The following is a 12,885-nucleotide window of genomic DNA, read 5'->3' as shown; positions in this document are numbered from 1 at the left end:
CCTCCATCACAGTCCCTGCTGCTCATAAAGTGCCTTGTCACCACACAAGACTGTTTGAACAAAGCACAGTGATGTTAGTGACTGCAGACATCAGGGTCAAGGACAGCTTCATAAAGACAGAGGGAAAAAAACTCCCCTCACCTGCCACCCCATCCCAGTCCCCAGGGATTTGCTGATTTGCTTCCCAAACCATTAAAGGGTTTTTGTCTGTAGTTATGTGCCGTTGCCTTCACAAACTTACAGTACAGTACCTTTAAACATGGGTGCTAATTTCCAGACTCCCAGTCCGCCAACAGAGGTATACTGGCCCAGAGCGGTTTCCAGCAGGAAGAGAGGAATCCCAGCAAACACCAGTGTCAGGAAATAGGGGATGAGGAAGGCCCCTGAAAGAAGGAGCAATGCTATCAGACAGCTCCCCCTTTTACCAAGAAGTAAATGCCTCCAGCTGCGGTTTCTTGTTCTGCAGCACCCACGTGATGAGGAGCAGACTTGCTCGGAGGTGACAGTTTGCAACTGGAGTTGGTGTGTTCAGTGAGTCTCCCATTAAGATCACCACTGCCTTGCCCTTATCTGCTCCTATCAGTATGAATATATATGTATCATATATACATATATACTGGCATCACTAGCTATGAGATGCCAGTCTCACTTTGTTGTTAGATATTTAAGCAATGCTAAGCCCAATCTGACAAGAAACCCAAAAGCTTGGACACTGACATGGGTGACTTGTTCTTGTTGATGTTTTCTGTCTTACCTGCAGCAGCTCCCAGTTCTTCACCTTGAGGGAAAAGGGCACAGGAATATCTGTCATTGGCCACCACTTTCTTTGTTTATACCTATTTCAGTCTTTTAAGGATACTGTGGCTAAGACTGTATTTGCTCTTGTAACAGCCCTATAGACCTCCCCACACTTGTTCTAGCTTTTAACCTTAAAATTCCCGGTGAAACCATTATTCTTCTCTATGGACCCTATGGAAATCATCTCATCACTAGAAATGAGGCAGTGCAGCTGTTCACTAGAGATATTACTTGTACCCCGTTATTAGAAGAGCAAACAGAATAGGAGAGCCTCGCCGTGTGTACATGTTCAGGTCATCCTGACTTCTAGGACTTGGGATAAAGCTCATTTTCCAGCTTCCTCATGCATGTGCTGGAGCATGCCATCATTCCTGAGGAGGACAAACTCTTGCAGAAGATGCTGGCTGGGGAGAGAGAGGGGACACTCAGTTTGCTCAGAAGCAGCTGGCCGTGTTCCGGACGGCACTGGTTTCTGCGCTAGCCGGAGGGGTGAGCTGTCAGTCTGAGTCTTCTTCTCCAGATATTAGTGGGAAAGCAAACACGGAGCTAGCAAGCAAAGCCACTCCGGAGAGCTGCAGCCCAGCTTGCACCTGGCAGAGCCAGGCTCCAGCAGCTGCTCTCCAAGGGCAGGGAAGCAGCAAGGCACAGCCAGGGATGCTGGCTCAGGGGACACCCAGCTGGGGACGCCTGCCTGCCAAGTGGGGAGCTGAGCCCAGCTGGGAGAGGCAGGCGCCAGCACCCGGTGTGGGGGTCCGTGGGAGGCAGTGTGCAAGAGGAGCTGGCAGCGGCTGGTGGGGAGGAAACACGCTCCGGGCCAGCAGCTCAATGACCATAAGCCTGAGTTGCAAGCTGGCGTGGAAGCACAGGCTCTTGGCTTCAGCAGCCGCCTGGCGTGGAGGAGCGAACGGCTTTGAGCATCACTGCAGGAGGAGCACTGCCTGCTCAGCATCCTCCCCTGCGCTCTCGCTAGCCGCCGCAGCCTGCAAGGTCCAGCCCCTGAGGAGCCATGCAGGAAGCCAGTGTCTGCTCTGAGGACACGGATGCTGCCTTGCTACTGTTGTGCCTCATTGTAGAGTTTGGAGACTGAGCTTCTCAGCAGTCACACTGCCTTGCTCGCTTCTGTGCAAGCAGCTAAAGCAATTTGGCCACAGCCCTGATGATCCTGCATTTTTCATCTACAGCAGGCCAGGAAGGTTTGTAAGTGAAAGATTTTATTAGACCATTGAGAAAAAAACAGACAAACTTTTGGACCCAGGTCATTTATCCTGGCTTGACAAAAATCCCCCAGAATAGGGGAAAATCTACAAACCAGACAGCAGCCTTGAACGGAGGGCTGTTGGCAATGACACTGCCACTCTGGAGGGTCAGGTCCCCCAGCAGGCATGGATAACATCCCCGGGTGCTCTACAGCCGGAGGGGAAATCAGTTCTGAAATTTGTACCTAAAGTTTGCATGCCTGTGACTAAATCCTTGGCACAGAGAGAAAGGGATGGTCTTTAATCTCTGGCCCTGGATGGGCTGCTGAAAGGTCTGGTTCAGTTCCTGGGCCTGCTACAAATGATTGTGTGTGACCTTGGGAGAGTCCAAACTTGTCTCCACTGTCCATGGGTCAAAGGGGTGATGGTGCTGGTCCTGCGCTGCCTGCTCAGGGCACTGGCCCTTGGAGGCAGGGAAGGATCACACAGTGCCTTGCACTCACTGTGCAGCCCCAAACCTGCCTGCCATCTCCAGCTCCTAATGCTGTACAGCAAGGAATAATAATTAATCCTTAAAATGGCGAACACTGCCCACGGATCAAAAGTTGAGCATTACAAGCTGTTACATGCCATTCCTTGGAGTCTCAACGTGTAAATGAGAAATGCATGATGCTTATTTAAAGAAATGTTCTTCTCTCAAGTTATTCAAGCTCAGGATCTCACAGACAATTTTTAGCACCTACTGAGCTGCATTTAGAGTCAATTTAGAGTCTGGTAAAATCCTGTTGACATCAGAAGGACTGCATGAGGTTAGAAATCAGTGTAGAGGCTGGAGCGTTAGTCATAGCTGGGCACATTCAGCTGTGTGCAGAGCCAGCAGGGAGCCCAGCCATCACTTTGGGTTAAAGCCTGCTCCCTGCAGCAGATGGGCCTTGTGCTGGGCTGCCGTACCCTGGCTGAATATCCCCTAATTATGTGCCCGATTACAATGCTGAGGAAATCAGCCATGAGCTGATACAATGTGACAGCGGTAAGTGAGACGACAATATTTCCATTCAGTTCAATTTGCCTGTGCGTAATGGAAGCAGCCCACACGACCGTGCTCTGAGCAGCGCACATGCAGGACACTAAAATTAGAGTCCCACCCACCGTCTGCTCTGCTCCGGAGGCACCTCCATTGGGACAGAGCCAAGATGGTGCCCACCCAATTGCAAATCAGATGCCTTGCGACCCTGCCTCGCTGCTCCGCATCGGCTCCCAGTGACGCTTTTGTGCGTCAGCTCTCCTGCCTGTCTCCGGCATCAGCAGCCTCCACTTGCTGCTCATTATTGCCGGCTGTGGGAACAGTCGTGCCTGTGAACAGCCAGACTGGGTAGGGGTGAGAGGAACAAGTGATACAGGCTGCCATGATCGGCATGAACAGACAGGCAAGGCAGGGCGTTTGGGAGGAGGCAGGCACCGATTGCTGCACTTCATCTGTCCGGTGTTTTTGCTCACAGCTGGCTGATCCTTCTGCATGCCTGCAGCTGCCGGGGCAGAGATCACCCTGTGTGCCATTGCTAATGTTAATAGTTGCGCTCCACACCTCACAGCACCCTCCGTCCTAGGATCTCGGCTGACTTTATAAATAGGATTAATTTCAGCTTCGAAACACCCCTCATCTGATCATAGATATTGTCATCCCCACCTCTATGTTTGAGGAGACAGAGCCATGGGCAGCATGGATCTGGTGTGTTTGAGATGGCACAGCAATCACAGGGCAGAGACTGGGCTAAAAACCAGTACTGGGACTTAGTCACGGGGCTAATGTCTTATGAGGAGGGCTAGCACAGTCAGGTGCCATAGTGTGGCTAGATAAAAATGGCAGACCCGCACCACAGCTCTGGCAATGGTGTCACAGGCTCCCCTAGGTAGACCTGGCTGATCCCCATAAACCTCACCTGGCTCAGCCACACACTCGCGCCTCTGCACAAGATGAAATACTGAATTAGAAATCATCTTGTCAGAGTGGATAACTGTCCAGTCCCCCACTGGGACTCGCTCCACGTGCTTTAGAGAAAGGGCCAAGATCTCCCTAAATGCTGTGGAACTATACGGACAGACAGCTGCAGGGAGCCAGACCCCTGTCCTCTTTCCCAGGGTGGGAGAAGAGCATCCTACACCACCTACAGCATGGACAGCAGAAACGGGCTGGCAATATGAGGAGAAGTCATAAGAGCCAGAGGCAAAGCAGGTTTTGAAAAGGGAATTCAAGGCAAAAGGAAAAGAAAAAAGGTGTGGAGAAGATGCATGAGAAGAAACCCTCAGAGCAGCATGAATGAATGTGGCACTGGGGACAGGGACTCTGGACAGTAAAGAGGTAAGACGGAAGCAAAGAACAACATGGGAAGACTAGCAGGCGACACTAAAATTATATACACAGCCTTAAAGGTGAGGTGAAGGGGTTTGGACTTGTGCGGGAAGTCTGAGAAATGGTTCAAGGAGGTGAGCAGCACTTCAGGGGGGAGTGAAAGTTATTTCAGTAACAGGCACAAACAATGGGAGAGCTGGACATGGGGGAGGAGAAGAGCGAGCCTCTGCTCTACTGACATCAAAGCAGGCCATACTCCCCTCCACAAAAGCATATCCCTACCAAGGCGGAAGAAATAGCACCATTTTAGAGGGGAGCTGAGGCACAAGGGTGTATTTTCTGACTGGATCCAAGACATGCAGAAACTCTGTAGCTGGGCAGGGAGCTGATCTCCCAGATCTCTTGATTTCTAGCCCAGCACTGTTTCCCCATCTGCTTGCCTTTCTCTAGCCTTGCAATGGTTTGGCAAAGTCTCAGCTGAGGACTGGTAAGGAAGGGATGTAGTGGGGCAATAATAAAAAGAGTAAAAAAAAGCTGGTGTTAACTGTCCACAGAGGAGGGCACTGCTACCAGCTGCATAACAGTTACTGTAAGTCGTTTGCCAGCTGCTGCCTTCTCTTGTGGCCTCTGTTTTCCAAACATTAGGATGGAAATGATAACTGTGACCTTTCTCACAGCACTGTAGTAAGTCAAAGCTAATTTCCTTCCATAGATGATGACACTTACGTGTGCCTGTGGACATGTACCTATGTATGCATGCTTGAATATATGTCTACATGGCCCTGCTATGGCCCATGCAAAGCTTCTGATCAAAACTCCTCAGACATGTGACCCAAACTCAGATGCAAAACTGTTACCCCTTGAGAATACGCTAGACTGAGGAGAACCCCACCATTAGCAGATATGAACTGATTTCCCTGGGAACGCCCCAGCAACCAGCTGGGTACCTACGTGCATAGCCCTCCTTGTAAATAAATGAGGTCCCCAGACACCCTTTGTTGTAGCCCTGCAAATTTGGACTGCAGAAGCTTGACAAAAATCAAACTTCTTGTGATATTTCTTTGGGCTGCTTCTTCCCAACCTGCACTTGCTAGTAAAGGCCACAGACTGTGGAAACTAGTCTCCCGACAGCTTAATAACTCACATCATGAGGGAGTGCTCTCAGCCAGGGGACCAGCTGCTTGCCCAGACCCCCACCAAACTGAAGCCCATTCAGGGGACAAGGCTGCTTAGGGGTGAGAGCAGGTGCTGTGCGTTTCTCTCACCTCCTCCGTTCTTGCCGCAGAGATACGGGAAGCGCCAGACATTGCCCAGCCCAATGGCATAGCCCACACAGGACAGCAAGAAGTCAAATCTCCCCTTCCAGGAACCTCTGTCTGGGATCTCCTTCTTCTTCTTGGTGCTCACAGCCTCCGGGGCGATGGGCTCTGATTCCTCCAGGGCTGCCTGCTTCAGCTCAGAGGGAGAGTTCAGCTCTACGGAGGTGTTGTCCATCTTGCCCATCGTGACTCAGAGGTACGGCCACTCTTGCTCAGGGGCTGGAGGAGCAGGAAGGGCAGCCTCTACCCTGGCCAAGCGCGGGTGGAGTGGGAAGCACTGGGCAAAGCTCCTGATGAGAAAGTAGAGAAAGAAGGTATCCTGTGTTAGTGTAGCAGGCTTAGGGGAGGGCCTTGCTGGGTCTGAGGTGGACTCACTGGATAGACTGGTGCACATCAGGGCAGTCTATCCGTGCCTCCCTGCTTTCCCCAGACAGAAAAAGGAGGATGATTTTGCCTTGCTCCACAGCCGCCCTACTGAGGAGTGATGGTCACGCAGACTGCTAATGACAGGCTCAGATCTGGTTGTTACCAGCACATAGCAAACCCCTCAACTCTCATCTTATCTCCTCTTCATCCCAACACCTGCTCTGCAAAAAAAGCTCCAGGACCAGTATGCATGCAGGGAAGTCACAGCCTGTGGGTGACCCACCACAAAGCATTCCAGAAATATATCTGGCATGTCTGAGCGATGGTGGAGAAGGGCATGATGGAGGTGCCACATCCCCCAGGCCTGCGGCCCAAAACTGGGTGCACCAGCCACGGAGCCATCTGAGAGATCGTGTGGCCCAGCCAGCCATGCATGGCTGTGACAGCGTAGCTTCGCAACGGCACCTCTGCTACGGATGTGCCCCACATTGCAATCCTGTGCCCTAAGCCCCGTCATTGCGGTGACACAGCCGTGCACCTACAATGCCTGGCAAGGAAATTGCTGATCTGCTCAGCACCTCCTTGTACACCATGTCACATGTGATACTGTAATTGCCAGGTGTATTCAGGTGATGCTTGCTAGTGACTGCAACCAGCCTGTGAACCACTGAAATCCCACTAAGGCAGGACTCCAAAGTTCTGAGGATTAATTGGACAAGTCTGACTAAAAGTTTAATGAATATTTCCATTGATTTTAGGCCCTAAGAAGTATATAACCAGCACACCAAAACAATTCAGAAAGAAAATGAGAACAGGCTACATTATTACACCATTGTCTAAAGCGATATTGCACTCATGTCTTGAAAACTAAGTGCAGTCCTCCCTTCCGCTTACAGAAGCTATTGCAAAGTCAGAAAAAGGCATGGAGGAGAGCCAAAAGGATGCTCAAAAGTGTGGAACATCTTCCATGTGAGGAAAGGCTAAATGAACTAGGATCCATCATCCTGTGGAAGAGGTGACTGACAGGGGCCTATAAACATATCAGTGTCACAGAATACGAGTATTCACCATTTCTGACACAAGAACTAGGGGGGATTAAATCAAGACAGCAGGCGGTAGGTTCAAAAAGAGCAAAAGGTGATACTCCACAAAATGTACACCTATGGAGCGACTCCCCACCCCAGAACATGCTGGATGTTAAGAGTTTACATGACTTCAAAAAGGAAATTAAGAGGAAAAATAATGGAAGGAAAATCCACCAGGACCTACCACTGCTGTTCAGGAAATCCCTGAGCTGCAAGTTGTTGGAGGTTGAGGGACTCTTCCAAGGAAACATCACTCCCTACTTTTCCTGGTTTTACCCTCTCCCATCAGCATCTGCCCTCAGCTGGTGCAGAAGACAGGGTCTGGGACTGGCATGATGTTGACTCTCACCAGTTCTCAGCCCATTTTACACAGAGACAAATTTAAGCCTCTACCAGGGGCTGTAAGGGCGACCAGTGCTACAGTCTCCCAGAGAAGTCTGTTGACAAAACCATTCCCAGATGCACACATTAAAAAAAAAAAAGAAAAACTGAGTGGGTATATCAGGAAACAAAGCAATGCTATGAAGAGGTGGCATACTCTAGCAGTTAAAGCTGGCCTTGCTTGAGTTGCTTATGCTTGGCAGTCTTGTCTCCTAAGCAAACAGTACCCATTTGCCCCATGGGATGCTTGGGGGACTCATTAACTAAGGTTTCTAAAGAGTCCTGAACAGAGATGGTATCCCAAGCCCAGGCTTAATGGCAGTATCAGCTCCTGCTTACTACAATTGACACCCCATGATTACAGCAGATGGATTTCCTTCACCCCCAGAATTTGTTGCTGAGATTAGAAAAACTGTGTCAACTGTGAAGGGAATGGTTGAACCAGAAAATAACTGTAATTCATTCTGGTATATCAGTGGAGAAGCCAGAAAACTCCTTGCTGCGAGATGAACGCTGTAACCAAAGCCCTCAGAGCTATGGAGCCAGCCCCAAGCCTCACAACTCCTCTAGCCCAAGGATGGTTGCGGGCAAGCCCAGAAGCAGCAGCACAAAAAAGCCTTCTGGGGAGAAGAGACCATTTCACATAGCCCATGAGGCAGACACCAGAAGAAAAGCATTGCTGGACACACGAAGCAAAGGCTTTGGTTAACAGATCCCCTTTCTGTCGTACACCTTGCAATAGCACTGTCACACCAGATCCTGTCTCCTCAGTAAGGCAGAGAGCAAAAAGATTATACAGAACATGTAGGAGGAAAGTAAAATAAAGACAATTTATAAATCAAAACAGAAGAAATAGCACCAAAACCCCTGGGAAGAATTCAGAGCTGGGCTAAGTCAGGATAATTAGCTATGCCTGGAGACATAACAAATTAGGCTTAGCAGAAGCCATTTTGACTCACTTTTTTTCTGAGACAAAAAACAGTAGGTAAGCTGCTATCTTAAAAAAGTATGTCTATATCCTGCTCTCCCTGTGCTCTTTCCCCTGTTCTTGCTGCCACAGTTCTGCAGTGATACTGTAGCTAGATGATCACCTCTCATATTTCATATACTTGGGGTAGGATGATAGAGGAGCAGCAGACCATACTGGCAGTTTCTTCTTACCTGACAAGTGAGGTCCTTCGTCTCCAGCTCAGAAAGAATAAACTAGATTTATAGAGCTTTCTCCACAGTCAAGAAATAGAAAAACAGTCAAGAGGACCCACTGAAGGTTCATCCTACCTACTGTCTTGTCTCCTACAGTGATGGATGATTAGGGCAGAAGGGCTCACGTATGTCCCGCAGCCCGGCTGTGCCATGTCCTTCCCTGGACACGCAGCTCTGACCAGGAAAAATACAGGCATCAGTTGCTCCAGGCTAAGTGTTTGACTCCTATGTTTAGACATCGGCTCACATGCTGGACAAGTGGTCCTACTGGGAGAAAATGCACCAGCCCCTCCACTTATCCACATGGGTCTCCTCCAGCACAAGCACAGGGCTCTGCCCTGTGCTGACAGCCTGGAGAGAGTGGAGTCAGTTCAGCAGCTCTCTGTCACGTCACATTATTTGTTCTGAAAAGCATACAGTGCTTTGGGCACAGCAAAATGCCTGAAGGACTCAAAATGATAATCAATAAGAGCAGAGCTACAAGCTGGAGGTGGGTTCTGTTTTGCAAGGACTTGAAAACAAGGTCAAAGAGTTTAAACATGACACTATAGCAGGTTTCTCATTCAGCTTCTTCTAAATACATCATATTCTGAAGCGAAGACTTTCAAAACAATCGCTAAAAGCTAGGGTCATAAATCCCTGGCAGTAAAGTAGTGACCCAAGTTCCACCGAGTCATGCAGAAGGCCTGGTCTTCTGCTGCTCAAGTCAATAAAAACAATTGTGTGGTCCCCAGCGGGTGCAGAGCCAGGCTGAAATGCATTCTGGGAAACAGTCCTTCCCCTCCTTTTTTTGAGGAATTTCACTTCAAACAGGAAAATAGCCCTGAAAAAGTATTACCTCCACTTGAAAAGTTGCCGCCTGAAACTGCTAACAACAGTGACCTTTTTGCTTTCCCCTGTTTCAGTGTGAAATATTAACAGTCTCCTCAAATTTGACAGAAACCAAAAATTTCAAGGGCATAAAATTGCCTGAAATGAAACGGCAAAATTACCTGTGGAAACGCATGTAAGAAATACTTTCACATCTCCCCACCTCTTATTTGTCAGTGCTTTAACAGCCACACAAATCACTTCTGACCCATGCAGGTAGACCCACAATTAGTTTAATTACATGGCGCAGGCTGTTGTTCAGTCAATTAGACTTCTCCTTCCATCCACACCATTTTAATGACAGCCAAGTAGCCCCAAGGCTCTTACGTCTTGTTTAGAGCCGTGACCGGCTGATCAGGGCACAGCAGACTCTCGGCCGATTTTCTGCTCGCTGCAGCAGCAGCATATGCTTGAGCTTTCTGCATCCATGAAAGCCAGAGGGTCCGTGGAAGAGTCCCCTGTGAGACCCTGAGGATGCTGGTGGGGCACTGGCCCCACGTAGAGCCCGCTCAGGGCTGGAGCATCACTGTCCTGCCCAGCCGGGTCAGGCAGACAGAGCTCGTGTTTCACAGCCCTCTCCACGTGCTGCCCAAGAGGCAGACGCTGCAGCCACCCAACCTTTCATTTCCCTTCCCCTGAAGAGAGATTGCTTGGTTACAGGGGAAATCAGCACTCACAGAGGATGCGAGAAGAAAATGTCAGCTCTCCTGCGTGATGGAGCTGCAGGGTGGCCTCCACCTCCACCCCCCTTTTCCACCCTCCTGCATGAGATTTGGGTTGCTGATGTCCGTGTCTGACCTGCAGCTGTTGCCCAACCTCCTCCTCCACCAGCAGCCCCGGGTGACCGCGTTGCTCCCGATAACGTGGCAGGTGAGGTTGGCACCACACCTCAACCCTACCCAGATGAGCCGAGGGGGCAAGGGGGGCATGAGCCATTTTTCGTAAACCATTAAACGAACAGGATGTCCACACGAGGCCAGAATACATCTCCCAGCCCCTGGCCGTGATCCTGGGAGGGCTGTGGCAGTACCTCATGGCCCTGAAAAAACGGTGAAGAACTGCTGAGCTCCTGGCGCTGGCTGCAACCTACTGCATGGTCGCTTTACCAAGCAGCACCTTGATTTTTGCATTACGCACACGGGAGGAATTGGGTCAGCTATCGCAATGCCCTCCCTGGCTCCAGATGCCCACTTGAATCTCTTCTGGCTCCTCATCCCGCAGGGAGAAGCGGGGTCAGATCCTGCTCCAGCCGCAGGCTGTGCTTCACCCACCACTGCTGCTTTTTCCTCAGTGGCTGGGGCCGCCTCATGTTGCCTCAAAGGAAAGTGGGGGGGTTGTGCCTTTTTTGAACGGTGCAAATGATGCAGCCTCTGACCTGTTTTAGTGCTCTTGTTTAAAGCTCATCCTTGCACCTGAGAAGCTTCCCCAGGGAGCGGAGAGCTGGCAGGGCTCTTCCTCAGCTCCCGCAGACTGTCCAGACCCAGCCCGAGCGACCGCAGCAGCGTGAGGATCGAGGCTGGGCCACGTCCCGCTCCCCTCATGGCAGGCTCCGAGCAGACTGCCGGCAGCTCCCTGAGCCCCCGACGGCTTCGAAATTGGGCAAGACAGACAAGTGGCTTAAAGGCATCCCTGTCTCCATCCTCCTCAGCGAAACTATCACATTAAAAAGATTAAAGGCCTATTTTTTCCCATTATAAATGTGCTGATTAAATTAAGAAGTGGTTTCCTTTTCTTATATAGTGCAAGCTGGCATGCTGGGATGCCAGTTTCACGACAGTGGTAGTTTATATAGTTTTAGTATGTTATGCTTTTGCCTTGCCTGAAGCAACGTGGACATTTTTAGCCCAGCTTTCTTGTACAAAGACCCATTTGTCTGTTCCCAACCCCAGTTACTTTTTGAGCCCACTCACGAGTTTCACCCATACTTGAAAAAGGAGCACAGCCCTCAAAGACATCAAGTTCTTCAAGAAGTAGGGAATGGAGAGAGGGAAGAGACTCAGGTTAGTGCTTCTCCGAGGAAGGGCTGTGGGGTGACCCCGGGAGTGCCCCATTGTGCGCCACGCACCAGGCAGGAGGGAGGCAGCTCCTAGGAGGGCAGCCTGGAGACACGGGAGACAGGCAGGAGCACTGAGGATGGGGTGGTCTGGGGCACTAGAGAGACAGTAAACACTGCCATAAGGGATCTGTCATGAGAGGTGGAGGGACAAAGGACATAATGAAGAGAAAAGCAGGTATCATTAGTTCTGCTGAGCAAAAAAACCCAACTCACTATTCCTCCTCTAGGACAGAAGCTGCTGTTTTGCACATATTTCTCCACTTTTTTTCTATGCGCAACCCAGGAATAACAAACATTCATGGGCCTCCTCTGCCTGCCTTGTTCCTTGCAAAGGGACAATCCCACTCCAGGGAGGCTAATAGAAAAAACCCTTCCAGTGACTTCAGCAAGAACATTGCTGGGACAGAAGTGCCTAAAAATGAACACAGAGGGCAATTTCAGCTGGAATTTGTCGCTTGCCTATACCTGCTGTTCCCTTTCATTACAGCCCAGCATGGTGTTCAGGCACTGCCACCATGGTGCGGGTGGGCATCCCTGCTGGCCCCTTCACTCTTTCCCCCAGAACGGCTGCGGTGCCACAGCTCAGCTGATGCAGCGTGAGTTACTGCTCCCACCAGCCACTACATTACCAAAACTGTGCCTCTGAGCTAAGATTCTAGCTCAAACCCTGAGCTGCAGCAACATCGTCAGTGAGACTGCAGCCTTCACAGGGGTAAATTTCCCCATCTCGCCGGGAAGCATAAGTACTGTGCAAAAGGCATAGCTGTGCAATGCGGGGGGGGGGGGGGGGGGCGGGAATAATAACTTCATACACGTAGAGCTGGATTTGATGCACCTCCAGAGATGCTGCAAATAATGTCCGTGGTTATTTGTTGTATTGGGCTTGATATGTTTGGGGGGGGGGGGTAGCTTTTTCTTTTTCTTTTTTTTTATGAAGTCATTGAACAGAGCAAATTGTGCAACATTGGTCTTGCAATGGAAAGTGATGACCTTCACCTGAGAAAGTCACCTTGGACTTTGTTGCCACAATTTAATAATGAAAAAGTGAATAAAGAAAAAAAAATGACAAGGAAAGAGCAGAAACAAGTGTGAGAATGATCCAGAGACTGCCCTGAAGCGTCCAGCATGGCAGGGGAGCGATCTCTCCTCTCCTTGTGTGGCAGAGGAGCAAAGGACTGGCCACTGTGTGTCCCCTGTGGCCGGGACGCTTGCAGCTGGGAAAAATGACCCATCTGCTGGGCACAGACAAGTCCAGCGTGCT

At 50.2% G+C, this 12,885-nt stretch overlaps 1 protein-coding gene across 3 annotated transcripts in view; it reads right to left on the bottom strand.

Annotated features, from left to right (window-relative positions):
* The window catches only part of LOC128142889 (sodium- and chloride-dependent GABA transporter 1-like), a 37,033-nt gene that overhangs the window by 21,365 nt on the left and 2,783 nt on the right, over positions 1-12,885 (bottom strand). Inside the window, exons 2-4 of one of the 3 annotated variants that reach the window (XM_052789565.1) lie at positions 11,838-12,036; positions 5,610-5,953; positions 252-383 (exon numbers count right to left, since the gene is read on the bottom strand). In XM_052789565.1, the coding sequence (XP_052645525.1) occupies positions 252-383; positions 5,610-5,847 (370 nt within the window). In that variant the 5' untranslated portion in view covers positions 5,848-5,953; positions 11,838-12,036. Of the gene's footprint in view, positions 1-251; positions 384-5,609; positions 5,954-8,656; positions 8,988-11,837; positions 12,037-12,885 lie in introns of those variants that run through there. The other 2 variants (XM_052789564.1, XM_052789563.1) reach the window with 2 other exon arrangements.

The sequence above is a fragment of the Harpia harpyja genome, chromosome 6, assembly GCF_026419915.1.
Source record: "Harpia harpyja isolate bHarHar1 chromosome 6, bHarHar1 primary haplotype, whole genome shotgun sequence".
Lineage (NCBI taxonomy): Eukaryota > Metazoa > Chordata > Aves > Accipitriformes > Accipitridae > Harpia > Harpia harpyja.
Note: the sequence above shows the minus strand (reverse complement) of the source record. Positions and strands in the feature narration are given on the sequence as shown.